Source organism: Pseudophryne corroboree, chromosome 7 (genome assembly GCF_028390025.1).
Source record: "Pseudophryne corroboree isolate aPseCor3 chromosome 7, aPseCor3.hap2, whole genome shotgun sequence".
Classification (NCBI taxonomy): domain Eukaryota; kingdom Metazoa; phylum Chordata; class Amphibia; order Anura; family Myobatrachidae; genus Pseudophryne; species Pseudophryne corroboree.
This window is the reverse complement of record NC_086450.1, coordinates 179,183,436-179,209,391: the sequence shown is the minus strand read 5'-3', so window position 1 is coordinate 179,209,391 and position 25,956 is coordinate 179,183,436. Positions and strand designations below refer to the sequence as shown.

Here is a 25,956-nt window from a genome sequence, read left to right as displayed (position 1 = left end):
GTGCGCTGTGCATGTGTAAAGTATGCGAGGGTGCAAATTTATAGTGTGCAGGGGGGGGGCGAACACTCTAGCAATGGCCCTGACTGCACACCCACTGCACTGCATAGCACTGTCACCTTTTACATTGATTCAGCATCCATACATTACCCTCCGCGATATCACCCTCTCTATCTGCTACATTAACCATCTTGGGGCTTCCAGGCCGGCAGGCCAGGTGCTGCGTTGCAGAGTCAGGGCCTCTGGGGATCTGGGTGCGGCTGTGGTGGGGAGGCACTTCTGTGACATCACACGCAGAGCAGGCTCCGGGGCTCAGAGAGTATGCGGAGCAGGGAGGCCTATGAAAGCCTTCCGCTGTGCCGCTTTCATACATATCTATGCCGGTGGCCACAGCAGCTTTTGTTCCACCTGTGGCGCGGCTAGGGAGTGGGGATTGTTGATGCGGGAGGGGGCAGGTGGACTGGCAGCAAGACATTGGTGGTCATTCCAAGTTGATCGCTCGCTTGCAGTTTTTAGCAGCCGTGCAAACGCTATGCCGCCGCCCACTGGGAGTGTATTTTAGCTTAGCAGAAGTGCGAACGAAGGGATCGGAGAGCGGGTACAAAAAAAGTCGTGCAGTTTCAGAGTAGCTTCCGACCTACTCGGCGCTTGCGATCACTTCAGACCATTCAGTTCCTGATTTGACGTCATGAACACACGTTCGTCCCAGCCACGCCTACGTTTTTCCGAACACTCCCTGAAAACGGTTAGTTGACACTCAAAAACTCAAAAATGCTCTCTTCCTGTCAGTCACTCTGCGGCTGCCTGTGCGACTGAAAAGCATCGCTAGACCCTGTGTAAAACTACATTGTTCGTTGTAATAGTACGCCGCACGTGCGCATTGCGCTGCATACGCATGCGCAGAAGTGCCGAGTTTTTGCCTGATCGCTGCACAGCGAACGAATGCAGCTAGTGATCAACTTGGAATGACCCCCATAGGATGCTGCAGTAAAAGGATTGTTTTTTCCCCCTATCTACAGCACAGAGACTTGCTGCAGATGCAGTGGCGTACCCTCCAGCTGGACCTTTTTGGCAGGTACAGTCCCTTTTTTTTATGGTCTGTACCGTTTTTTTCTCCAAGCTTCCATTGAAAGTATAGGAAAAGGGGCGTGGCCACGGCGCTGTACCCGTGGCCACACCCCCTTTTCAAATTTGTATCAATGTTTATGTGTAAATTGTTGGAGGGTATGTTGCTGCAGATGCAGTGGGCCTATTTTGGGGTGTGGGGCTGGAGCTGCAGCTCCATCAGTCCCATTGCTAATCCTGCTTTGTGAAAACACAGCAGACAAAGGGCAGAGCCTCCCATTGGATGTAACCTGTGTGGGAGGGCGTTTCTCGCCCAATCAGCTGTGGACTGTGTGTGATAGACCTGGCACTAACCCAATGAGAGCTCCTAGCCACGCCCAGCGTTAGAGACCCAGGCACAGAATCACAGGGCTATTATATAGGAGATTACACTGGTTAGCCTACATTCTTTAAATCAGTAGTTCAGTTGACATTTTCCAGGTCACCTAGTAGGTGCACTGGTGTATTAAATACTCACTGACATATTTTAAAACATCCACAAGTGTAACTAATTATTTCACTTGTGAGTCTTTGAGGAGACCTTGAAAACATGAATTGTTTGGGATCCTGAGGACTGAATTTGAAAACCACGACTTTAAACTTTGGCCAACCCATGCCTTTGCCAAAATTGCCATGAACCAGCTGGAAATCTGTTTGGTCAATTTTCCTATAACAGAATGAATGCAGAATAATTATACCCTTTTTTTAATTGCCGCTAAAACCCGGGTTATTACTGTGATAACCCAGGAGTGGCTCAGTGGAAAAGGGCTCAGTGACCCAGGCATCCAACCTGGCTAGCTTGCAGTTGGTCCCATTGAAAGACCTGGGTCGCAGTGCAGTGTAAATGGGTAAGTCGGGTTGATGTGACCCATTTACTGCCGCCTACAAAATCCTAGGTGCTACATGGCATTTCGATGGAAAAGTGGTATTAGTTGTTCTGCATCTATCTTTGAACTGGTTTATCCATTTGATTCTTCTGATGAACCATTCTTTGGACAGAAGTTTTTGATTTTCACAGTTGTAAATATAAATGAGTGTTAAAAATTTGGTAAATCTATAGCGATGTATATTTGAGATGTCTTACTGTAAGTAAATATGAATCCATGGTTCTTGGCCGGAACGCAGTTCCGCCTCCTCCGGCTCACCTAACCCAGGGAGATGCCGGGCGCCCGCTGAGATTGTGTTACCAGGGCTGCCAAGAGAAATCCTGGGCCCCAGTACAACAACTTCCTGGGCCTCCCTGCATCCACTGGAGGGCTGTGACCACAGCATGCTGAGGGCATGGCCACTCCTTTTTGGGGCATGTCTAGCACATCAAAAGCACCCACTCACAGGAGCATGGCATGCATCCCAGCCAGGGCAGTAGAGAGCCTGGCTGGGCCTAGATACTTTTCAGGGGGCAATCAAATCAAAGGAGGCATGGACCTGGGCCCTCACTAGGCCCCTCTATCAGACTTGGGCCAAGGTAATTTGTACCCTTCCCCCTCTCTCTCTGCGCCATTGTGTGTTACCAGCGGGCGCCCGGCAAATTCCTCTCAGCGGCAGCCAGTGCAGAAGCTCACTGCTGAACTCCAGCTTCCGGCTCCAGAGTCCCGCAGAGTGCACTATGGAAGAGACATCATGATTCCGAGTGGGCGGCCGGGCGGAAGGCATCGGTCGGGAAGCAGGAGCGGAGCTGGTGAGTATTGTGTTTTTTTTTGTTTTTGTGTTTGTGTAAGCGGCACTACTGGGGGGGGGGACCAACTGGGGGCATATCTAGTGGGGGCTAACCAGCTGGGGGCATACCTAGTGGGGGCAAACCAACTGGGGGCATACCTGATGGGGGCAAAACTAAAGGGAGCATAACTAGTGGGGGGAAACCAACTGGGGGCAAAACTACTGGGGGCATATCTAGTGGGGGCAAAACTACTGGGGGCATATCTAGTGGGGGCAAACCAACTATGGGCAAAACGACTGAGGGCATATCTAGTGGGGGCAAACCAACTGGGGGCAAAACTACTGGGGGCATATCTAGTGGGAGCAAAGCTACTGGGGGCATAACTGCAGCATGCATATCTACTGGGGGCATAACTACAGGGGTCATAGCTACTGTGGACATAACTACAGTGGGCATAACTACAGCGGGCATATCTACTGGGGGCATATCTACTGGGGGCATAGCTACTGTGGACATAACTACAGTGGGGATAACTACAGCGGGCATATCTACTGGGGGCATAACTACAGGGGACATATCTACGGGGGCATAACTACAGCGGGCATATCTACTGGGGGCATAACTACAGGGGTCATAGCTACTGTGGACATAACTACAGTGGGCATAACTACAGCGGGCAAATCTACTGGGGGCATAACTACAGGGGACATATCTACGGGGGCATAACTACAGCGGGCATAACTACTGGGGGCATAACTACTGGGGGCAGTGCCATAACTTGACATTTTAGCACTGTGTGCAAGAAATTGCATTAGTGTCCCCCCATTATGTAAAATAGGGGCAATGTGCGCCACTGGCGCGCGCCAAAAATATAGGGGCGTGGCTTCATGGGGAAGGGGTGTGACCACAAAATAATACCAATTCATATTATGGTGCACAGTAGTCTCCTTTATTCAAATTACGCCGCACAGTAGCGCCACTACACCAGGTAGAGCCCCTTTTACACATTACAATGGATAGAGTCCACTTTTTACAAAATACGGCAGACAGAGTCCCCCTTTTTACACATTACGACAGTCAGTGTCCAGCTTTTACACATTACGGCAGACAGAGTCCCCCTTTTACACATTAAAATAGGCATATGCGTTGTGTGCCAACTAGTTACGGCCCTGGATAAATAGATAGATAGATAGATAGATAGATAGATAGATAGATAGATAGATAGATAGATAGATAGATAGATAGATAGATAGATAGACAGAACATCCCGGGCAGGGGAGGAGGAGGAGGGAGGGGGATTCGAGAGCTGCAGCAGCGCACTGTAATTGGCGGCGACGCCGCTGCAGCTGACCCTCTCCTTCCACATTGGCTGGCCACCACCGCTGTGAATGCTGAGATGAGGGAAGCACATCCCAGCATTCACAGCGGCGGCGGCCAGCCTATGTGGAAGGAGAGGGACAGCTGCAGCGGCGCCGCCACCAATTACAGTGCGCTGCTGCAGTTCTCGAGTCCCCCTCCCTCCTCCTCCTTTTCCCCTGCCCCTGGAGCTTCTCCTCTCCTCGCTCCAGCACACACAGGCGGCTTGTAATGAGTCAATTTGACTCATTACAATGCCGCTGACTAAAATCCCCTTGCAACGGGGATGCGGACAGTTGCGCCCTCAGGACGACTGTGCCAGGCACACACATAGTTAAGGCCTGACTAGGGGCATATCTACTGGGGGCATAACTACAGGGGACATAACTACTGGGGGGACATAACTACTGGGAGGCATTACTACTGGGGGCAATACTACATGGGTGCATTGCATAGGGGGCATTTAAAGAGGGGCACTACTACTGAGGGCAGAGACGGCCTTAGGCATAGGCAAACTAGGCAAATGCCTAGGGCATTTGGTATGCTTAGGGGCACCAGCAGCTTCTGCTGATTAAAATGATATGCGGCATGCCTATATTTTCTGTGTGACTGCGGCTGTATCTGCATATGAAATGCTACGTTGTGTGTATTCCTGGAAATCACTGTAATGTAGCATTTCGTATATGCAGATACAGCCGCAGTCGCACACAGAATATAGGTATGCTGCATATCATTTTAATCAGCAGAAGCTGCTTGTGCATACTAGCCACATAGTAATGCAAATAAGATGCATTTTCATAAACAAAAAGTGCCCGACGTTAGCAGAGCTGCCAGCTGACTCATGCCAGGCATCTCCTGCAGAACTAGCGGCGGTGCTAGGGGGCTCCAGCCAATATCTTGCCTAGGGCATCATATTGGTTAGGGCCGGCTCTGACTGAGGGCATTGTATAAGGGGCACTACTGCTGTGTGCATTATGTGTATTTGGGGCTCTACTACTGTGGGTTTTGTGTATAAGGTGCACTAATGTGTGTCATACCATGAATAAGGGACACTACTATGTGGGTATAATGTGAATAAGACTATGCAACTGTGCAGCGTTATTTGAATTGGGGATAGTATTGGGTGACCTGACCACACCCCTTTTTGAGATCACACCCTTTTTGCAGCGCATTATTACACAAGTTTGGGGGTGGGTGAGTTCCACCACTTCTCTAGGACCACTTTAAGCACTGGTGACAGGACCATTTTTGTAGTTTATTAAATTCTACACACACTGGAGGTGCAAACCAAATTTTTATCTGTTTGTCCGTTTAGGGCGTTATCGTTCATGCAAGGCAAGCCACGCTTTGGTAATGACGTCAACTATGTCAACCCCCTTTTCATCCCATTAGGGGAGGTTTATTAAAATTCTAATTATGTAGTTTTCCTATTTCCCACCTCAAGAATACCTATGATAAATATTGTCCTATCCACTGCCCTGTTTAATCAGTAAAAATCTTTTATCGGTGCTGTAATCCAGTGCTTCTCAACTTCCAATAGGTCATGTTTTGTGGTGGTCTGTGGATACAGGTGGGATAATCACTGACCCAGCAAAATAGAGTAACTTATCTGTGCATGATTGAAGCAATACAGAAAACGTGGCCTGTGCATATTTGAGGACTGAAGTTAAGAAACGCTCATGGGTACCCTGCAAGGTATGTAATGCATTTTGTCGACTCTCCCCCCTCACAGTAAGCTCAAAGACAGAATACGCTGCTGCAGAGACTTGTGTTTCCAGTTGTCACAAGTTCTTATTTATTTGATACAACAGTTTATTAAGTCTGTCTCAGCAAGTCTCAGCAGTCTGCGCTAGTTACCTGTTGCTGTATTACTATTATGATTAACTCTTTCCTGCCATACTCTGCTATACTGTTAAACACAGCCGTATAGCAGCCGCTACAATGAGGGTTTAGGACCCTGTGGACTGCTAGTAGAAGCAGAGAGATCACATGATTCTGGTCTTGTGTTCTAGGAAAGAGTCGTGTTACAGGAAAAGAATAGGGGATGATGACTGTGAGTGTATAGAGTGCTGTGATCCTGAGAGCTGGAACATTACAGGACACAACAACACCTGTCAATGGTTGGCAGATATGGGACCACTCATTTTCTGCCTGCTGCTGGCCGGCTCTCTGTGGCAACAAGTGAGTAACAATAATAATACAACAGTTATACATAGATACAGTACGCTGCCTATAGCAATGCTCTTATTCTGAATGGGAGCCGACCACATCACTTAATGAACAGTAACCAGTTTCAGACCCTCTGGGGTTCTAAGCAAGAGATTGGGTTGCCACCCCTCTATCTGTACATGCCAAGACTGCACCATTCTACCATGCCATGCCATACCATACCATACCCAGTACTTGCCCCATACATATACATGCCCCCAAAATTGTTTCTTCTTTTTCATCTATGTCAACATTATAATCTATATACACATAGCGATTATTGGCAGACTGCGCATGTGTTGCAATTAAATTGTGCATGCGCAAAGGTACCTTTGGGATGCCGCTTGCAGAGTTCTAGGAAAGAACCGTTGGGGGGGGGGGGGGGGGTAGGCATTTGATATGCCAGCTGTCGGGATCCCGGCGCTGGGATCCCGACAGCCGGCATACGACAACTATTTTCCCTCTTGGGGTGTCCATGTCACCCCCGGCGGGAGAATAAATCGCGCCACTGTGCTCGCAAGGGGCTCTTTTGCGCTCGTTCTGCTGCCGGTATGCCGACGGTCAGGATCCCGGCGCCGGTATACTGGTCGCCGGGATCCTGACAGCCGGCATAATGCAGTACACCCCATTGGGGGAGGTAATGGGGTGTGGCAGCAAAAATGCCACGTCACAGCGGTTGTCGGAGGGTGTATCTTGCTTCAGCTATGATGGGGTACATAGAGAAACATGGTGCCAGCGTCATTACTGCCGCAGCCAGTCTGCATGACCATAGACTCACAGGAGGAGTTGCTGTTCCTCGTTTCTGTACACATGCCACATCAGCGTCAACATCTCTGTCCCTCAACATTCTAATCCAATCTGCAGACACAGGGCCTGATTCAGAGATGTACTCTAAACCGATGGTTTGCACACATCTCCGATGGTGGGAGGACTGCGCATGCTTAGGGTGTGTTCTGTGCATGTGCGAGTCCGCTTGCAGTGTCTCCCAGCCACAGGCACCCCTGTCATTTAGGAGATTTTTTTTTGTTTAATAGTGCATTGCATACTGTCAGTCAGCCATTCCCATGCTTTGCTTTGTGGGTTGGGTTTGATTCCGGGTCTGCCTTTCACCCTCTCCCTGGTTGCTTTACTCCACTGGGGTGGAGGGGGTTCCGTGGAGTGAGGAGAAGATGCATGTGGGGGGAGTGCCAGAGCCACAGCCACCAATGCCGCTGGATGACAAGTGGACATGATGGAGCTGAAGACCCAGAGGGTGCAGGGACACTGCAGAAGGGCTACTGAAGAGGCAGTTGTGTAAGTGTGTCATGCTGCAGTGGCGCCATGCAGAAAACAGCAGCAGGTCAGTGCTCCATTCACAGTGTCTACCCCTTCTCCAACTCAGTAACTCCTCCCATCCTGCCAGCCCAGTGTCTTCAGCCTTCCCTCCTCAACCAGCCCACTGGGCCCATCTCACTGCCCCTCAGCAAGAACCCCCCATCAGTCAGTCCAGTCACAGTGCCCCCTCATTCAGCCCAGTGTACCTCCTTTCTACAGCCTAGTGTAACCCCCTCTCAATACCATCTCACTGCTCCCTTCCCATCCAGACCAGTGCCCTATATATATATATATCTATATATCTATATATCTATATATCTATCTATATATATATATATATATATATATAATATGCCCCTGCCTTTCCATCTCCCACTATCTCTTCCCATCACTTCTCTCTCCTGTCACCCTCCCCGTCACCCACTGCCTTTCACTCTCTATTCCTGGCGTCACCCACTGCCTTTCACAATCTAGCTGGATGTCACCCACTGCCTCTCCCTGTCACTCACTCTCACCCTCACTCTGGCATCATCTGCTGGCTCTTCCTGTCACCCTCTCCTGCAATCCTCTGACTCTCCCTGTCTCCCACTATCTCTTGCCGTCACCCGCTGCCTCACCCTCTGCTTCTCCCCTGCATCACTCTCTCCCCATCACCCTCTGCCTCTCCAAGGCATCACCCTCTCTCTGTCCCTTACTGCCTCTCTCGTCACCACCTCCCTGTCATAATCCACTGCTTTTCTGTCACCCACTGCCTCTCCCACTATTTCTCTCCATCATCCTCTACATTACCCACAGCCTCCCTGTCACCCATTTCCTGGCATCACCCACTGCCTCATGTACACAGCATTCTCTTTGAGGCTACGCCCCTTGTTGCGAGGCCACACCAACTTTTCTGGAGCGCATGCCTTCGGTGCGCACTATAGAGCCCCCCCTTCAATTCCTCTGTCATTGTGCCTCCCCCCCCCTGTCATTTTGTTATGGATCCACCACTGATGGTGTATGCCCAGCATTAGTGACAAATGGAACAGCAATTTATTTCTCTCCCCATAGTGACACCATCATCATCATATATGCAAACTCACCCTTAAGCATGCTGTAGCACAGGCGCTAAGAATTTCAGCATGCTCTCCCTCCTATTTATCATTTCCTTATAGCATCCCTGTGGCAGGGCATGCTGTGATGTGTAGTTCCACGACAGCTGAAGAACTGCATGTTTAACACCTATGCTCCCACTGTTCAGGAAATTTAAGTTCCAGAATGCTGGAGCGTGTAGTTCCACAGCTGGAGGTCAACAGGTTGCATAGTACCAGTTTGTTTTTATCTGATTACACTAAATTGCGATTCCATCAAGTGTTCCATCAAATTATCTACCCTGATACAGAGATGTACGCAATCCTGATGGTTTGTACATATATCCGATGGTGGGGCGCATGTGCAGGACCCGTTCTGCACATGTAAAAACAGGTGTTGCATATATTTACATGCAATGCCCCCTGAGCCGCAACCTGTTTGTGGGTGGGGTAGGGTTGGTACTGGCAGCCTTCCAGATATGCCCCCATTTTCTGGGAGTGCTGTGGCCAGGGAACTGCATACAGGCAATTTTAAAGTTTTGTGGGTTTTTTTTTTTTTTTTGGCAGGGGGAGTGGTCGCTCACACTGCATCTCCCCTGGCTGTGCCACTGCACTCAGCCCATCTGGCATGGCTGAGCACCAAAATAATGTCCTAAGAGATTGCAGGCATTCAGTAGGGGGTAATTCTGAGTTGATCGCTAGCTGCCGTTGTCAGGCTAAAAATCGGCATTTCTGCGCATGTGTATGCAGCGCAATGCGGAGGCGCGTCGTACGGGAATGAGCATCGTGGGTTTGCACAGAGTCTAACGAACATTCCAGTCGCACGGCCGAACACAGGAAGATTGACATGAAGTGGGCGTTTCTGGATGTCAACTGACCGTTTTCAGGAAGTGCTTAGAAAAATGTTTTGCACAAAACGATTTTGCAGGCGCTCTGCTGCACTTCTGCAAAGCGAAAATACACTCCCCGGTGGGCGGTGACAATGCGTTTGCACGGCTGCTAAAAACTGCAAGCAAGCGATCAACTCGGAATGACCCCCTATGTTACACCAGTCCTGGGGCATTTCTGTGGAAGGGCTGACCTTGTGTGTGCTGGACTGATAGAGTCCTGCCACCTATCAGCCCCTATGAACCCAGCCACATACTGCTTCTAATTAACAGACAGCTGTACATCTTTTCTGATTCACTGCTCTCTGTGACTTAAATGCAGCTCACAATCAGTGTAAATGGCACTGTCAGAGTCTGCCTGTCCAAGTGCCAAACAGAGGAAAGCACAAGGGGCAGGGGGCCCCTGTCAGGGACAAAGGAGAGGCCGCCATGTTCCTGTCCCCATTAAGGTACATCCCCCTGTTCTCCGCTCCACACAGGACATTGTGCTTGGACCCTTGTCACCCACTGCCTCCCCCTGCATTCTGCTGTTACCCTCTGTATCCCCTTGCCTTCTGTTGTCACCCACTGCCTTACGCTATCACCTTCTGCATCTCCCTGTCACTGCTTTGTGGAGGTTGAGGTGGAGCTGAGGGACCCAAATTATATTTTTGCTCCTGGCCCAACCACTCATAAGTTCGGCCACTGGCACAGTAAATACATAGTTACCGACATTCTGGCTGCTCTCTGCGGGAGAGAGCAGCCAGGTCGGCTCACAGGGCGGGCAGGGGAGGCTGTGACGAAGAGGAGGGGGTGGGCCGGAGGCGGGACGGGGGCGGAGCAAGGGTGGGTGGGGGCGGAGCAAGGGTGGGGTCGCGATGACATATCATTTAAGCCATGCACCCCGCTCTGTAATGCCGCGATCACCGGCATTACACTGCAGGGGGCGTGGCTATGATGACGCGATTCAGCAAGAATCGCGTCATCGACTGCCCGGACAGCCCACTTTGCACACTAAGTGGGCGGACGGGCAGGGGGGACCCCCGCGAATCGGGAAACTTGCCTGCTCTTCCGGGGGGCCGGGAGGGTCACCCGATTTTCGTGAGCCTCCCGGCCATTCCGGGAGAGTAGGCAAGTATGAGTAAATAGGAGGAGGGTCCCTGTGGACATTGCCTGTTTGTCCATCAGGTAGTCTGCTATTTGGCACAGCCACACCTGTGTTGAGTGCCTAGCATTCTTTTTGGCATGGAATCCAGGGAATTGGACATGGCCAGGAAGAGAGAAAGCCAAACTAACCATCTGCCACTTATCAACTGCTATGCTATGAGAGCAGAGTAGAATGACATGGGGGCAGAAAACCAGAACCCACTGTGTTCCATAAGACTGATGGATATCCAGACTGATTCATGGAAAAAGTCAAAACGCTGACTCAACTCAATACGTATCTTGGGCTGACATAAATTATCTTTTGATCCAGCTGTACAAAATGCACGGGTATTAAATTCTGTTAATTCTGTATTTTTTTTTTTATGTGCAAACAAAATTAATTTGTATCTGCATAACCACTCTGGAGAGATTCCCCATATAGTAATGAAACACTTAAGCTAGGTTACAGAGAATATTGAGCACTGGCTGTAAGGTAGGAAGGGTTAATTTTCATCAAGTTTGATAATATTTACATACTGTATACTCTGATTTAGGGAAGTTTTGGTTTCTCTTCTCTAAAATTGCAAAGTCGACCCGACACCTTCACACAGTAGAGGCAGCTGTTTTATGGGTTGAATTGATATAAGATGACACATGGGGGGTAATTCTGAGTTGATCGCAGCAGGAATTTTGTTAGCAGTTGGGCAAAACCATGTGCACTGCAGGGGAGGCAGATATAACATGTGCAGTGAGTGTTAGATTTGGGTGGGGTGTGTTCAAACTGAAATCTAAATTGCAGTGTAAAAATAAAGCAGCCAGTATTTACCCTGCACAGAAACAAAATAACCCACCCAAATCTAACTCTCTCTGCACATGTTATATCTGCCTCCCCTGCAGTGCACATGGTTTTGCCCAACTGCTAACAAAGTTCCTGCTGCGATCAACTCAGAATTACCCCCTTTGTTAGCAGTTGGGCAAAACCATGTGCACTGCAGGGGAGGCAGATATAACATGTGCAGAGAGAGTTAGATTTGGGTGGGTTATTTAGTTTCTGTGCAGGGTAAATACGGGCTGCTTTATTTTTACACTGCAATTTAGATTTCAGTTTGAATACACCACACCCAAATCTAACTCTCTCTGCACATGTTATATCTGCCCCCCCTGCAGTGCACATGGTTTTGCCCAACTGCTAACAAAGTTCCTGCTGCGATCAACTCAGAATTACCCCCATTATGTGGGGAATAATGGGCCGATTTATGTTTGTACATAAAGCAAAAAAGCAAGCAGCTGGGCAAAACCATGTTGCACTGCAGGTGTAACGTGTAGAGAGATTTAGATTTAGGTGGGGTGTGTTCAAACTGAAATCTAAATTGCAGTGTAAAATAAAGATATCTAACATTTCTTATTTCACTGCACTCTTATATTATAGTCACCATACATATGATTATTGATCATTTGTTGTTTTGTCCAATGTCCCCGTGAGGTCCGCACATTTATTGTCCCGTATCCTAGGGTTGTGGCACAATCCCTGGGCCGATATTACGCTGGAGGAATGTCTTATCCCAATTTTTAAACAAGGCAATGGGAAATGTCCTCACCAGTGTTGCGTGTTGATTTTTCTGTTCGGTCCTTATTAATGGATGGGGTGCAAAGTTGCGCTGTTCGGCGGAGTCCTCAGAGGTCCGGGCGGTATTGGATGATCAATGTAGGTGACACAGGTTCACACCTGACGCGTTTCTCAGCTGGCTGCTGCTTTTGCAGCAGCCAGCTGAGAAACGCGTCAGGTGTGAACCTGTGTCACCTACATTGATCATCCAATACCGCCCGGACCTCTGAGGACTCCGCCGAACAGCGCAACTTTGCACCCCATCCATTAATAAGGACCGAACAGAAAAATCAACACGCAACACTGGTGAGGACATTTCCCATTGCCTTGTTTAAAAATTGGGATAAGACATTCCTCCAGCGTAATATCGGCCCAGGGATTGTGCCACAACCCTAGGATACGGGACAATAAATGTGCGGACCTCACGGGGACATTGGACAAAACAACAAATGATCAATAATCATATGTATGGTGACTATAATATAAGAGTGCAGTGAAATCAGATTTTATTAATTTTAAAATTGTTTAGTTAATCACTGTTATTTTAATAAATAGTACTGTATTTTTTACAATCCATCTCAGTCAGCGCTGTCTTACTTTGGTTTGTTTCTGTTTTGTATGATATTGTGGGCGTGACTAGCCTACTCAGACAGCTGCTTATTACACATTGTTTGGAAACACAGCTTGAGCGCCCCTTCCAATTTGATTGGTTACATATTCCTTGCTATCTAACATTTCTTGGCTACATGCAAAAGCAGCCAATATTTACCCTGCACAGAAACAATATACATGTATTTGCTCTCCTTCCATGACAACATGGTTTGTTCCAGACACAAAGTTACTTGCTTTTTATGCTATACTTATACCCCTTTCACATCGCCAGGTCGACCTGGGTCGAGGTGCAGTGTGAAAGCACCAGTTAACAATTTCCTGACCCAGCATTTCAACCCAGGTTCAAAGCAGGGTTATACACTGGTACAACCTTGTTGAAGTGCAGTGTGAACGAGTGCAGGGTCTATGCGACCCAGGACCCGTTCACCCTATAGGAAAGCCGGGGCTTGAAGATGTTCTGCTTTCCAAGTGTCAGCCTGGGGCACGTGACCGCTGACCCTGCAATAAGCCAGGAGCAGCCGCGCAGTCTGAAAGGGGCCTTAAAAACTTGAATCAGGCCCAATGCCATCACTTAGACATGAAAATATTCTTCCTTGTGAACTACAAGATGAATACTTGCTCTGGCTGCTCATTGGCTGCTTCTGTTGTGTTTAGCTGGTATGATTGATGTGCTGCTGTCATAATTGAGACTGGTTAATGGAAATCTGTGTTTGACATAGGACAATAGAAAAATGACCACAAATATATATTCTAAATCCTCTCTACTCTGCAGGCCTGCAGCAGTCGATCATTCACAATTGACTTTACCAGGAACTGTTTCCTAAAGGATGGGGGGTGTTTCCGTTACATTTCAGGGAGTATCCATTACTTCCGAATTCCTGCCAGCGCCTGGAAGGACCGACTTCAAAAAATGTATATGACTGGTCTCAATGCTGTCCAGGTGTAAGTTTTTAATCAGTCATTCTCTCCTGATATCAATGAGATACACCTACAGTATCTCTTTTTACCTATATGGTCAGTCTATAGACCACATTTTGTTAGCTATTATGTATACTAAATTATGTAAACGTGTTACCAATTCTCTGTAGATATGTGCCCTGGAATTTTCACGAACCACAGCCTGGGGTGTTTAACTTCAGAGATGATCGTGATCTTGAACATTTCCTGGACCTGACAATGGAGATTGGTTTGCTGGTCATCATGAGACCAGGACCCTACATCTGTGCAGAATGGGACATGGTAGGTGATTGGGGATATCCTTAAAACCTGGACTGTTGGGGTTCCTTGAGGACCGCATTTGGGAACCACTGTAATAGATGGTATTTTTGTTGATTTTTCACATTTTAGAAGAGAGGAGAGAAACGTAAAAAGGAGGAAGGAAAGCAAATGGGGAGGGGAAAAAAGAAAACGTCCTGCCAATAAATTAACATACAGTCAGCCAAATTAATTCAAAACATACACGAGTCCTCCCTTATCTATGCTGCAGCAGGTGTGATTATTCACTCCAACGTGTGACTCAGCCGTGTGATCACCTTACGATCCTGTGGATCGCGGATGCAGTGAACGCAGTCATGGCTATCAGCAAGGATGAGGGAAGACACATCTGTAGTATATTAAAGATTTGGAGACAACAGATAATAACTCTGCTGGTCATCTTGGGAACAATTTGAAGATACGATTTGGTCTAATCATATTACAAGTGTCTACTTCTTTGGACATAACAGATCTTGAACAACTAAGCCTTCTGTGGCATTTTCATGCTAAATGAACAACGTAATGAGCGAAGAGGAGGCAGAGGTGCAATCAGGGCAACCTACGCTTCCATCTGAAAATTGACCTTAACAACCATAGAGAAGGGGTTATAATTTATTTTTCATATTTGAGCTATTACAGCTACTACCATGTGGTCCAGAACACGTATTACCATTCTTCTAACAGTGTTATTGACAGTTGGCTAGAACATGCCTCCTTCCAGCTCTAAATTTGTCAGTCCATTTTAAATTTGCCACCCAGATTTTCCAAGTTGCACAGTCTGGCTGGATTTGCTCTTTACTGTACATGAGGCCAAAAACGGGCATATTGAAAAGAGTTGATATTTTGAAGTAAGACAATGGTCCAAATGTGACAGCATGCGTTTTCGACAATGTAGCTACTAGATTTAGAGCGTCAATAGGTTTAATGTAAACCCGGTTGGTTTTGCCTTAAAACGAATTGCTTCCAGAAATATAGGAAATGGTGCCGGTACCGTAGCCTGTTACATTTGGGACAAAGAGTTGTTTGCTGAACGTGTCATGCATATGGTAATTTCACATTTACGATCCCAATTATACGTCCACTAACAGAAGTATTGGTATTTGTGTTAGGGCGGACTCCCAGCCTGGCTGCTGAATAAGAAAGATATATCTTTACGCTCCTCTGACCCAGGTAAACAGCATGTATTGCTCCTACTTTTTTGTGCAGAGCTCATAAGTAGTCATTTGTAATTGATAATGTGTCGTCAAAATTTGAACCGAAACCTGCCCCCCCCACTGATATAGATGTGTGAGGAATTGTTTATATCCGTTGCGAATGGATATGACACATCAACTCCCTAAATACAATTATATCCAATACTGTGAGCAACTGATATCAACAATTTTTCCAGATGATACAAAATGTATGGCTGGAAAGCCAGGGAAGTAGTATATTTACAGTATATATTTGAAGAAGGGCAGATACAAAACCAATACATTGAAGTTCTATGAAAGTGATAGGCCCTTGAACATTTTCTCTTGGTGTGATGAAACGTTGTTTACTATCACCACTATAATTTTGTTCACAAACTTTCATCATCAACATGATTGCAGATTACTTGAATGCTGTGGATTCCTGGATGTCCGTCCTGCTCCCCAAACTACGTTCCCGCCTGTACAGCAAAGGAGGAAACATAATCAGTGTCCAGGTTAAGTGATTGTACCTCATTATCTGCCCCTTCTTCCTGACACAATATACTTGTAGCAATTTTGTAGCAGTCAAAACTTGGACTCTTCCCTTTGCAAAATGATATAACAAAATGATGTGCCTGAACTCATATGAGGCTTTCCTTAAAGACACTTCTGAACAGTTTGCATACGTTATAGTGGGATGGACACATGCTTTTCTTGGTCATGTTACATTCTGTGCCACCCTTGGCTTAGGCCATTGGGCTTTGATTGTTTCCAGCACTGATAATAATGTCCTTTCAAAATGTTGCTAAACCCGTATAGATTATATGTGCAATGTCATTTATCTGAAAGGGTGTGGATGGACACATACTTCCTTTTACTGTATTAGATGTAACACGCCACATTCCCATAGAACGCATGACACTGTTAGAATAAGGACCCCAGGACCTCATAACTGCCTTGTCTTGTCCTACAGGTGGAGAATGAATATGGAAGTTTTCATGCCTGTGATTACAGCTACATGCGTCACCTTAACACCATGTTCCGTCTGTACCTGGGGGATGATGTTGTGCTTTTCACTACAGATGGCAATGCAGATTATTTTCTTAAATGTGGGACTCTGCAGGACCTGTATGCTACTGTCGACTTTGGCCCAGGTTAGCAATAGGCGCTGTTTAATACTATGATGTACATAGAACTGATGTGCTCTAACCCAGTGGATCCCAAACGCAGTCCTCAAGGCAGCCCGGCAGTCCAGGTTTTAAGGATATCTATGCATAGGCACAGGTGACTTAATTGGTACCCCAGTCAGTGCACAAGGGATATCACTAAAACCTGCACTGGGTCCGGTGTCTTGAGAACCACGTTTGGGAACCACTGCTCTAACCCATAGTCGAGTTACTAACTATGCATCATTTTCAGAGATACGGATGTTATTTTTTGCTGCATCCAAGGGCATAGGGCCCACTGGATATTTCTCTAACGTCCTAAGTGGATGCTGGGGACTCCGTAAGGACCATGGGGAATAGCGACTCCGCAGGAGACTGGGCACATCTAAAGAAAGCTTTAGGACTATCTGGTGTGCACTGGCTCCTCCCCCTATGACCCTCCTCCAAGCCTCAGTTAGATCTCTGTGCCCGAACGAGAAGGGTGCACACTAGGGGCTCTCCTGAGCTTCTTAGTGAAAGTTTTAGTTTAGGTTTTTTATTTTCAGTGAGACCTGCTGGCAACAGGCTCACTGCATCGAGGGACTAAGGGGAGAAGAAGCGAACTCACCTGCGTGCAGAGTGGATTGGGCTTCTTAGGCTACTGGACATTAGCTCCAGAGGGACGATCACAGGCCCAGCTTGGATGGGTCCCAGAGCCGCGCCGCCGGCCCCCTTACAGAGCCAGAAGGCAGAAGAGGTCCGGAAAATCGGCGGCAGAAGACGTCCTGTCTTCAACAAGGTAGCGCACAGCACTGCAGCTGTGCGCCATTGCTCTCAGCACACTTCACACTCCGGTCACTGAGGGTGCAGGGCGCTGGGGGGGGGCGCCCTGAGACGCAATAATAAACACCTTGGATGGCAAAAAATGCATCACATATAGCTCCTGGGCTATATGGATGCATTTAACCCCTGCCAAAATACATAAAAAAACGGGAGATAAGGCCGCCGATAAGGGGGCGGAGCCTATCTCCTCAGCACACTGGCGCCATTTTCCCTCACAGCTCCGTTGGAGGGAAGCTCCCTGGCTCTCCCCTGCAGTCACTACACTACAGAAAGGGTTAAAAAAGAGAGGGGGGCACAAATTAGGCGCAGTATTAACTATACAGCAGCTATAAGGGGAAAAACACTTATATAAGGTTATCCCTGTATATATATATAGCGCTCTGGTGTGTGCTGGCAAACTCTCCCTCTGTCTCCCCAAAGGGCTAGTGGGGTCCTGTCCTCTATCAGAGCATTCCCTGTGTGTGTGCTGTATGTCGGTACTTTTGTGTCGACATGTATGAGGAGAAAAATGATGTGAAGACGGAGCAGATTGCCTGTAATAGTGATGTCACCCCCTAGGGGGTCGACACCTGAGTGGATGAACTGTTGGAAGAAATTACGTGACAGTGTCAGCTCTGTATAAAAGACAGTGGTTGACATGAGACAGCCGGCTACTCAGCTTGTGCCTGTCCAGACGTCTCATAGGCCGTCAGGGGCTCTAAAGCGCCCGTTACCTCAGATGGCAGATATAGACGCCGACACGGATACTGACTCCAGTGTCGACGGTGAAGAGACAAATGTGACTTCCAGTAGGGCCACACGTTACATGATTGAGGCAATGAAAAATGTTTTACACATTTCTGATAATACGAGTACCACCAAAAAGGGGTATTATGTTCGGTGAGGAAAAACTACCTGTAGTTTTCCTGAATCTGAGAAATTAAATGAGGTGTGTGATGATGCGTGGGTTTCCCCCGATAACAACTGATAATTTCTAAAATGTTATTGGCATTATATCCTTTCACGCCAGAGGTTAGGGTGCGTTGGGAAACACCCCCTAGGGTGGATAAAGCGCTCACACGCTTGTAAGGGCTCTATCCTCTCCTGAGATGGCCGCCCTTAAGGATCCTGCTGATAGAAAGCAGGAGGGTATCCTAAAATGTATTTACACACATACTGGTGTTATACTGCGACCAGCAATCGCCTCAGCCTGGATGTGCAGTGCTGGGTTGGCGTGGTCGGATTCCCTGACTGAAAATATTGATACCCTAGATAGGGACAGTATATTTTTGCCTATAGAGCATTTGAAAGATGCATTTCTATATATGCGTGATGCACAGCGGAATATTTGCCGACTGGCATCAAGTCTAAGTGCGTTGTCCATTTCTACCAGTAGAGGGTTATGGACACGTCAGTGGTCAGGTGATGCGTATTCCAAACGGCATTTGGAAGTATTGCCTTATTAAGGGGAGGAGTTATTTGGGGTCGGTCTTTCAGACCTGGTGGCCACGGCAACAGCTGGGAAATCCACGTTTGTACCCCAGGTCGCCTCTCAACATGAGAAGACGCCGTATTATCAGGCGCAGTCTTTTCGTGGATAAGCGGGCAAAAGGTTCCTCATTTCTGCCCCGTGACAGAGGGAGAGGAAAAAGGCTGCAGAAATCAGCCAGTTCCCAGGAACAGAAACCCTCTCCCGCCTCTGCCAAGCCCTCAGTATACGCTGGGGCTTTACAAGCAGAATCAGGCACGGTGGGGGGCCCGTCTCAATGAATTTCAGCGCGCAGTGGGCTCACTCGCAAGTAGACCCCTGGATCCTTCAGGTGATATCTCAGGGGTACAAATTAGAATTCGAGACGTCTCCCCCTCGCCGTTTCCTAAAGTCGGCTTTACCGATGTCTCCTTCTGACAGGGAGACAGTTTTGGAAGCCATTCACAAGCTGTATTCCCAGCAGGTGATAATCAAGATACCCCTCCTGCAACAGGGAACGGGGTATTATTCCACACTGTTGTGGTACCGAAGCCGGACGGCTCGGTGAGACCGATTCTAAATCTAAAATCTTTGAACACTTACATACAGAGGTTCAAATTCAAGATTGAGTCACTCAGAGCAGTGATTGCGAACCTGGAAGAAGGGGACTACATGATGTCTCGGGACATCAAGGATGCTTACCTTCATGTCAAAATTTACCCTTCTCACCAAGGGTACCTCAGGTTTATGGTACAGAACTGTCACTATCAGTTCAGACGCTGCCGTATGGATGGTCCACGGCACCCCGGGTCTTTACCAAGGTAATGACCGAAATGATGATATTCCTTCAAAGGAAGGGAATTTTAGTTATCCCTTACTTGGACAATTCCCTGATAAGGGTAAGATCCAGGGAACAGTTGGAGGTCGGTGTAGCACTATCTCAGGTAGTGTTGCTGCAGCACGGTTGGATTCTCAATATTCCAAAATCGCAGCTGGTTCCGACGACTTGTCTTCTGTTCCTAGGGATGATCCTGGACACAGTCCAGAAAAAGGTGTTTCTCCCGGAGGAGAAAGCCAGGGAGTTATCCGAGCTAGTCAGGAACCTCCTAAAACCGAGCCAAGTCTCAGTGCATCAATGCACAAGGGTTCTGGGTAAAATGGTGGCTTCCTACGAAGCAATCCCATTCGGCAGATTCCACGCAAGAACTTTCCAGTGGGACCTGCTGGACAAATGGTCCGGGTCGCATCTTCAGATGCATCAACGGATAACCCTGTCACCAAGGACAAGGGTGTCCCTCCTGTGGTGGTTGCAGAGTGCTCATCTTCTAGAGGGCCGCAGATTCGGCATTCAGGACTGGGTCCTGGTAACCACGGATGCCAGCCTGCGAGGCTGGGGAGCAGTCACACAGGGAAGGAATATCCAGGACTTATGGTCAAGCCTGGAGACATCACTTCACATAAATATCCTGAAGCTAAGGGACATTTACAATGCTCTAAGCTTAGCAAGACCTCTGCTTCAAGGTCAGCCGGTGTTGATCCAGTCGGACAACATCACGGCAGTCACCCACGTAAACAGACAGGGTGGCACAAGAAGCAGGAGGGCAATGGCAGAAGCTGCAAGGATTCTTCGCTGGGCGGAAAATCATGTGATAGCACTGTCAGCAGTATTCATTCCGGGAGTGGACAACTGGGAAGCAGACTTCCTCAGCACGACATCCACCCGGGAGAGTGGGGACTTCACCCAGAAGTCTTCCACATGATTATAAACCGTTGGGAAAAACTCGACAGGTATTGCGCCAGGTCCAGGGACCCTCAGGCAATAGCTGTAGACGCTCTGGTAACACCGTGGGTGTACCAGTCAGGGTATGTGTTCCCTCCTCTGCCTCTCATACCCAAGGTACTGAGATTGATAAGAGGGAGAGGAGTAAGCATTATATTCGTGGCTCCGGATTGGCCAAGAAGGATTTGGTAACCGGAACTTCAAGAGATGCTCACGGAGGATCCGTGGCCTCTACCTCTAAGAAGGGACCTGCTCCAGCAAGGACCCTGTCTGTTCCAAGACTTACCGCGGCTGCGTTTGACGGCATGGCGGTTGAACGCCGGATCCTGAAGGAAAAAAGGCATTCCGGATGAAGTCATCCCTATCCTGATCAAAGCCAGGAAGGATGTAACCGCAAAAACATTATCACCGCAATTGGCGAAAATATGTTGCGTGGTGCGAGGCCAGTAAGGCCCGACGGTGGAAATTCAACTGGGTCGATTCCTACATTTCCTGCAAACAGGAGTGTCTATGGGCCTGAAATTGGGGTCCATTAAGGTTCAAATTTCGGCCCTGTCAATTTTCTTCCAAAAAGAACTAGCTTCAGTCCCTGAAGTTCAGACGTTTGTAAAAGGGGTACTGCATATACAGCCTCCTTTTGTGCCTCCAGTGGCACTTTGGGATCTCAATGTAGTTTTGGGTTCCAAAAGTCACATTGGTTTGAACCACTTAAATCTGTGGAGTTAAAATATCTCACATGGAAAGTGGTCATGCTGTTGGCCCTGGCCTGGGCCAGGCGCGTGTCAGAATTGGCGGCTTTATCCTGAAAAAGCCCTTATCTGATGTTCCATTCGGACAGGGCGGAATTGAGGACTCGTCCTCAGTTTCTCCCTAAGGTGGTTTCAGCGTTTCACCTGAACCAACCTATTTGTGGTGCCTGCGGCTACTAGGGACTTGGAGGACTCCAAGTTGCTAGACGTTGTCAGGGCCCTGAAAATATATGTTTCCAGGAGGGCTGAAGTCAGGAAATCTGACTCGCTGTTTATCCTGTATGCACCCAACAAGCTGGGTGCTCCTGCTTCTAAGCAGACTATTGCTCGTTGGATTTGTAGTACAATTCAGCTTGCACATTCTGTGGCAGGCCTGCCACAGCCAAAAATCTGTAAATGCCTACTCCACAAGGAAGGTGGGCTCATCTTGGGCGGCTGCCCGAGGGGTCTCGGCTTTACAACTTGCCGAGCAGCTACTTGGTCAGGAGCAAATACGTTTGTAAAATTCTACAAATTTGATATCCTGGCTGAGGAGGACCTGGAGTTCTCTCATTTGGTGCTGCAGAGTCATCCGCACTCTCCCGCCCGTTTGGGAGCTTTGGTATAATCCCCATGGTCCTTACGGAGTCCCCAGCATCCACTTAGGACGTTAGAGAAAATAAGAATTTACTTACCGATAATTCTATTTCTCATAGTCCGTAGTGGATGCTGGGCGCCCATCCCAAGTGCGGATTGTCTGCAATACTTGTACATAGTTATTGTTACAAAAATCGGGTTATTGTTGTTGTGAGCCATCTTTTCAGAGGCTCCTTCTGTTATCATGCTGTTAACTGGGTTCAGATCACAAGTTGTACGGTGTGATTGGTGTGGCTGGTATGAGTCTTACCCGGGATTCAAAATCCTTCCTTATTGTGTACGCTCGTCCGGGCACAGTATCCTAACTGAGGCTTGGAGGAGGGTCATAGGGGGAGGAGCCAGTGCACACCAGATAGTCCTAAAGCTTTCTTTAGATGTGCCCAGTCTCCTGCGGAGCCGCTATTCCCCATGGTCCTTACGGAGTCCCCAGCATCCACTACGGACTATGAGAAATAGAATTATCGGTAAGTAAATTCTTATTTTTTCCAATGAGCTAATGTCCTAATGGTGCCCATGACAACAGGGTGATTTTTTTTTTATCTGCTTCTAAAAAAAAATCCTGGAAATGTTTTTACTGGGATTGCTGGTGAGTTTGGAAGGGGAGAGGGTGGTGGATTTTGTGAGGCTATTTGGATTAAACAGGGACCCAGCAGTGCCATATAGGTGTAAAAGGAAGGTAGTCTGCCTGCCATTTCAGTAGATTCGCCTGTGGAGCTGTTAAACAAAGTTTCTAAGCTGGATAGCAGTCTACACCAAAGCTTTCAGTGTCCTCCAGATGGACTCAAAAGGAATGGACTTTTCGAGAGCAAAAAATCCTTTATGCTCTTCTGTCCAGACAATGGCAGACTGGGTCTTCCCAAAGTATACTTAAAAAAAAAAACCACTTATCAAAACTGGCATGATTTGCTGCAGAATGTGGAACCAGTAAAATTTTGTGAATGTGTGCACTGAGAACCAAGTATCCGCCCATCACAGTTGCTCAACCAAGGACCCCTGCAGCGCCCCCCAAGAAACACGGATGCTCCCAGACAGGGCAGGTACAGGCTAACCCAGTGTTTTCCAAACTTTTTTGAATCACGGCGCCCTAGAATATCAGAATTTTTTTTCACGGCACCCCTAGGCCAAAAATTTCTTATTGAGAAATTTAGAAAGAAATATTACATTAACTAGATTGTGTTTATATGTCATCCTTAGGGTCAGTTGTGTGGTGAGGGACAATATTTGCTTCTGTTTGGCCACATATTTTATGACTGGCAGCCACCAGCACTGGTTTTGCCTATTATATTGACCATGAATAATTTGAATTGTTCCTGGACCACCAACCCAGGGCACCCCTGCAAGTGTCACGAGGCACCCCAGGGAGCCACGGCATACAGTTTGGGAACCTCTGGGCTAACCCATAAAAAAACATAAGCCTGCTGAAATTGATCCAGCAAGCTACGGATCATTTGCAGGCAGTCCAGTCCCTTCTCTGAGCCTCAAAGAGGACCAATCAGTTGTTCAACAGCGAAACTGCTATGGTCTGGTCTACTTATATCCTCAATGCCTGGACAACAGCAAAGAAGCGGAGATGACTATCCGAATAAGAAGGACGAGAAGCTGGTAATACCTGAGGAACAAAGGTGCCCACTGAAACAGCAAGACCAAGGATGGACTGGTGAAACTCAAGGAAGCTGTCCAATTGGCACACCTTGCAGAACTTCTGAACCTCCAGAATCAAGGCCAGATGCTTCCATAACAGGACTGACAAGTCAGAAATGTAATATTTTTTTAAGGTGGAAGCCAGAGGCCCTGAGTTAACCCGACCTGCAAAAAGGAAAGGAGAGACAATGGAAGCATAGCTGACAAGCTGAAGCAGGTGGGGGCAAATAAAGTAATACAGATCGGAATACCGTAGGGACACAAGTGAGTTACATGTACGTCTAGTCAGTCAATGTTCAGGAGTTCAGCAGGTGGACCGCTTGGGGAAAGAAACTTTTGAGGCTTCTGGTGGACCTGGCGGAGATGGCCCTATAACGCCTGTCTGAAGGAAGCAAGTTAAACATGCTGTAGCTGAGGTGTAGCTGGTCCTTTACCATCTTCGTTGCCCACTTTTTAGTTCTGGACAGGTACAGGTCCTGGACTGAGGGAAGGTTGGCCCGATGATCTTCTCTGCGGTACTGACCACCTTTTGGAGCCTGCATCTGTCCCTCGCGCTGGCAGAGCTGTACCATACCAGTATCGAGGAGCACAGTACCAACTCCACAACCGCGGAGTAGAAGAGGAGCAGAAGCTTCTGTGGGATGTTGACCTTCCTTAGTTGCCTGAGTAAGAACAACCTCTGCTGCGCTTTCTCAACAGTGGCTTCAGCATTGGACCCCCATTTAAGGTCCTGGGAGATTGTGGTCCCTAGAAATTTGAAGGAGTCCACTAGTGATACCACACCGTCAGCAATCGTTAGCGGAGGTGCACTAGCAGACTTCTTCCTGAAGTCCACTGTCATCTCAACAGTTTTGAGGGGGTTGAGCTCAAGGTTGTTGTGGCTGCACCTCTGGGCCAACCGGTGTACTTCCTGTCTATAGGCCAATTCGTCCCCGTCCTTGATGAGGCCGATAATGGTGGTGTCATCTCGCGAATTTGATGATCTTTACTGATTGCGCCTTTGAGGTACAGTCATTTGTGTACAGCGAGAAGAGCAGGGGTGAGAGGACACAGCCCTGAGGGGCCCCTGTACTAATGGGCCGCGCTTGAGAGATGAATTCCCCTGCTTTCACCACCTGTGTCCTGTCAGGAAGTCTACTATCCAGGAACAGGTAGCTTCTGGAACCCCTAGGCGAAGTAATTTGGTGTGGAGGATGCTGTGGCCGATTGTATTGAAGGCCGAGCTGAAATCGACAAACAGGACCCTTTGCGTAGGTACCAGGAATGTCTAGGTGCTGTAGAATGTAGTGCAGGCTTGACTGCATCTTCGACACACCGATTCGATCGATAGGCGAACTGTAGGGGGTCCAGTTGGGGGCCAGTCACAGTTTTTAGGTGATTCAAAACCAGATGCTTGAACATTTTCATGACCACAGACGTCAGTGCTATCTGCCTGTAGTCTTTCAGGTTCGTGATAGAGGGTTTCTTGGGGACCGGGATGATAGTAGACCTTTTGAGGCAGGAAGGGACTTTTTGTCGCTCCATCGATTTGTTGAAGATCTTGGTGAATATGGGGGTGAGCTGACCTGCACATGCTCTCAGGGCAGATGGTGACACTCCGTCGGGACCCGGAGCTTTCCTGGGTTTGGCCTTTTTGAACAATGCCTCCACCTCTTCTTGGGCGACTTGCAGTGCCTGGAGTTGGCTGTTGGTGTTCGGGGGAACCGTAGAGGTGATTGTTTGGGTCGCAGGGGACGTCTTTTGTGAACCTGCAATGAAAGTGGTTCAGCTCGTCTGCTAGGTATTGGTGCATGGTGGTGGACTTCAATGTTTTCTTGTAGTTGGTTATGGATTGCATTCCTTTCCATACAGATACAGGGTTATTGGTCGAGAGATCATTTGTCATCTTGTCCGAGAACCGCTTTTTTGCTAGCCTGATTTCTTTAGTCAGAGTTCCTAGTCCGGTTTTATAGTGGTCTGTCACCGCTGCTATAGGCCTCCTCTTTGGCCCGACGAAGTTGCTTGTTGTTGTTGTAAATGCGGTAAGTCTTGGAAAGTACACACATGTCCTCACAGTAGCTAATGTAGAATGTGACAGTGTCTGTCAGGTCATTCAGGTCGGTTGCCGAGGCTTCGAAGACCTCCCATTCCTTGCAGTCAAAGCAGGCCTGGAGCTTCATCTTAGCCTCGTTTGTCCATTTCTTAACAGTCTTGACGACCGGCTTAACCGCTCTCAGCTTCTGTGTATAGGTAGGGAGTAGGTGGATGAGGCAGTGGTCAGATAGGCCGAGTGCAGCACGCAGGATAGACCGGAAGGCAGACTTGAGGGTAGTGTTGCAGTGGTCAAGGGTGCGCCCTTCCCTAGTGGGACACG

General features: G+C 48.1%; 1 protein-coding gene across 2 annotated transcripts in view; it reads left to right on the top strand.

The window, feature by feature from the left end:
* The first annotated feature begins 5,713 nt into the window (after positions 1–5,713).
* Positions 5,714–25,956, top strand: part of GLB1L (galactosidase beta 1 like) — a 63,994-nt gene continuing 43,751 nt past the window's right edge. Inside the window, exons 1-7 of one of the 2 annotated variants that reach the window (XM_063933833.1) lie at positions 5,714–5,809; positions 6,127–6,295; positions 13,709–13,878; positions 14,025–14,175; positions 15,300–15,360; positions 15,783–15,877; positions 16,336–16,516. In XM_063933833.1, the coding sequence (XP_063789903.1) occupies positions 6,245–6,295; positions 13,709–13,878; positions 14,025–14,175; positions 15,300–15,360; positions 15,783–15,877; positions 16,336–16,516 (709 nt within the window). In that variant the 5' untranslated portion in view covers positions 5,714–5,809; positions 6,127–6,244. Of the gene's footprint in view, positions 5,810–6,066; positions 6,296–13,708; positions 13,879–14,024; positions 14,176–15,299; positions 15,361–15,782; positions 15,878–16,335; positions 16,517–25,956 lie in introns of those variants that run through there. The other variant, XM_063933832.1, reaches the window with a different exon arrangement.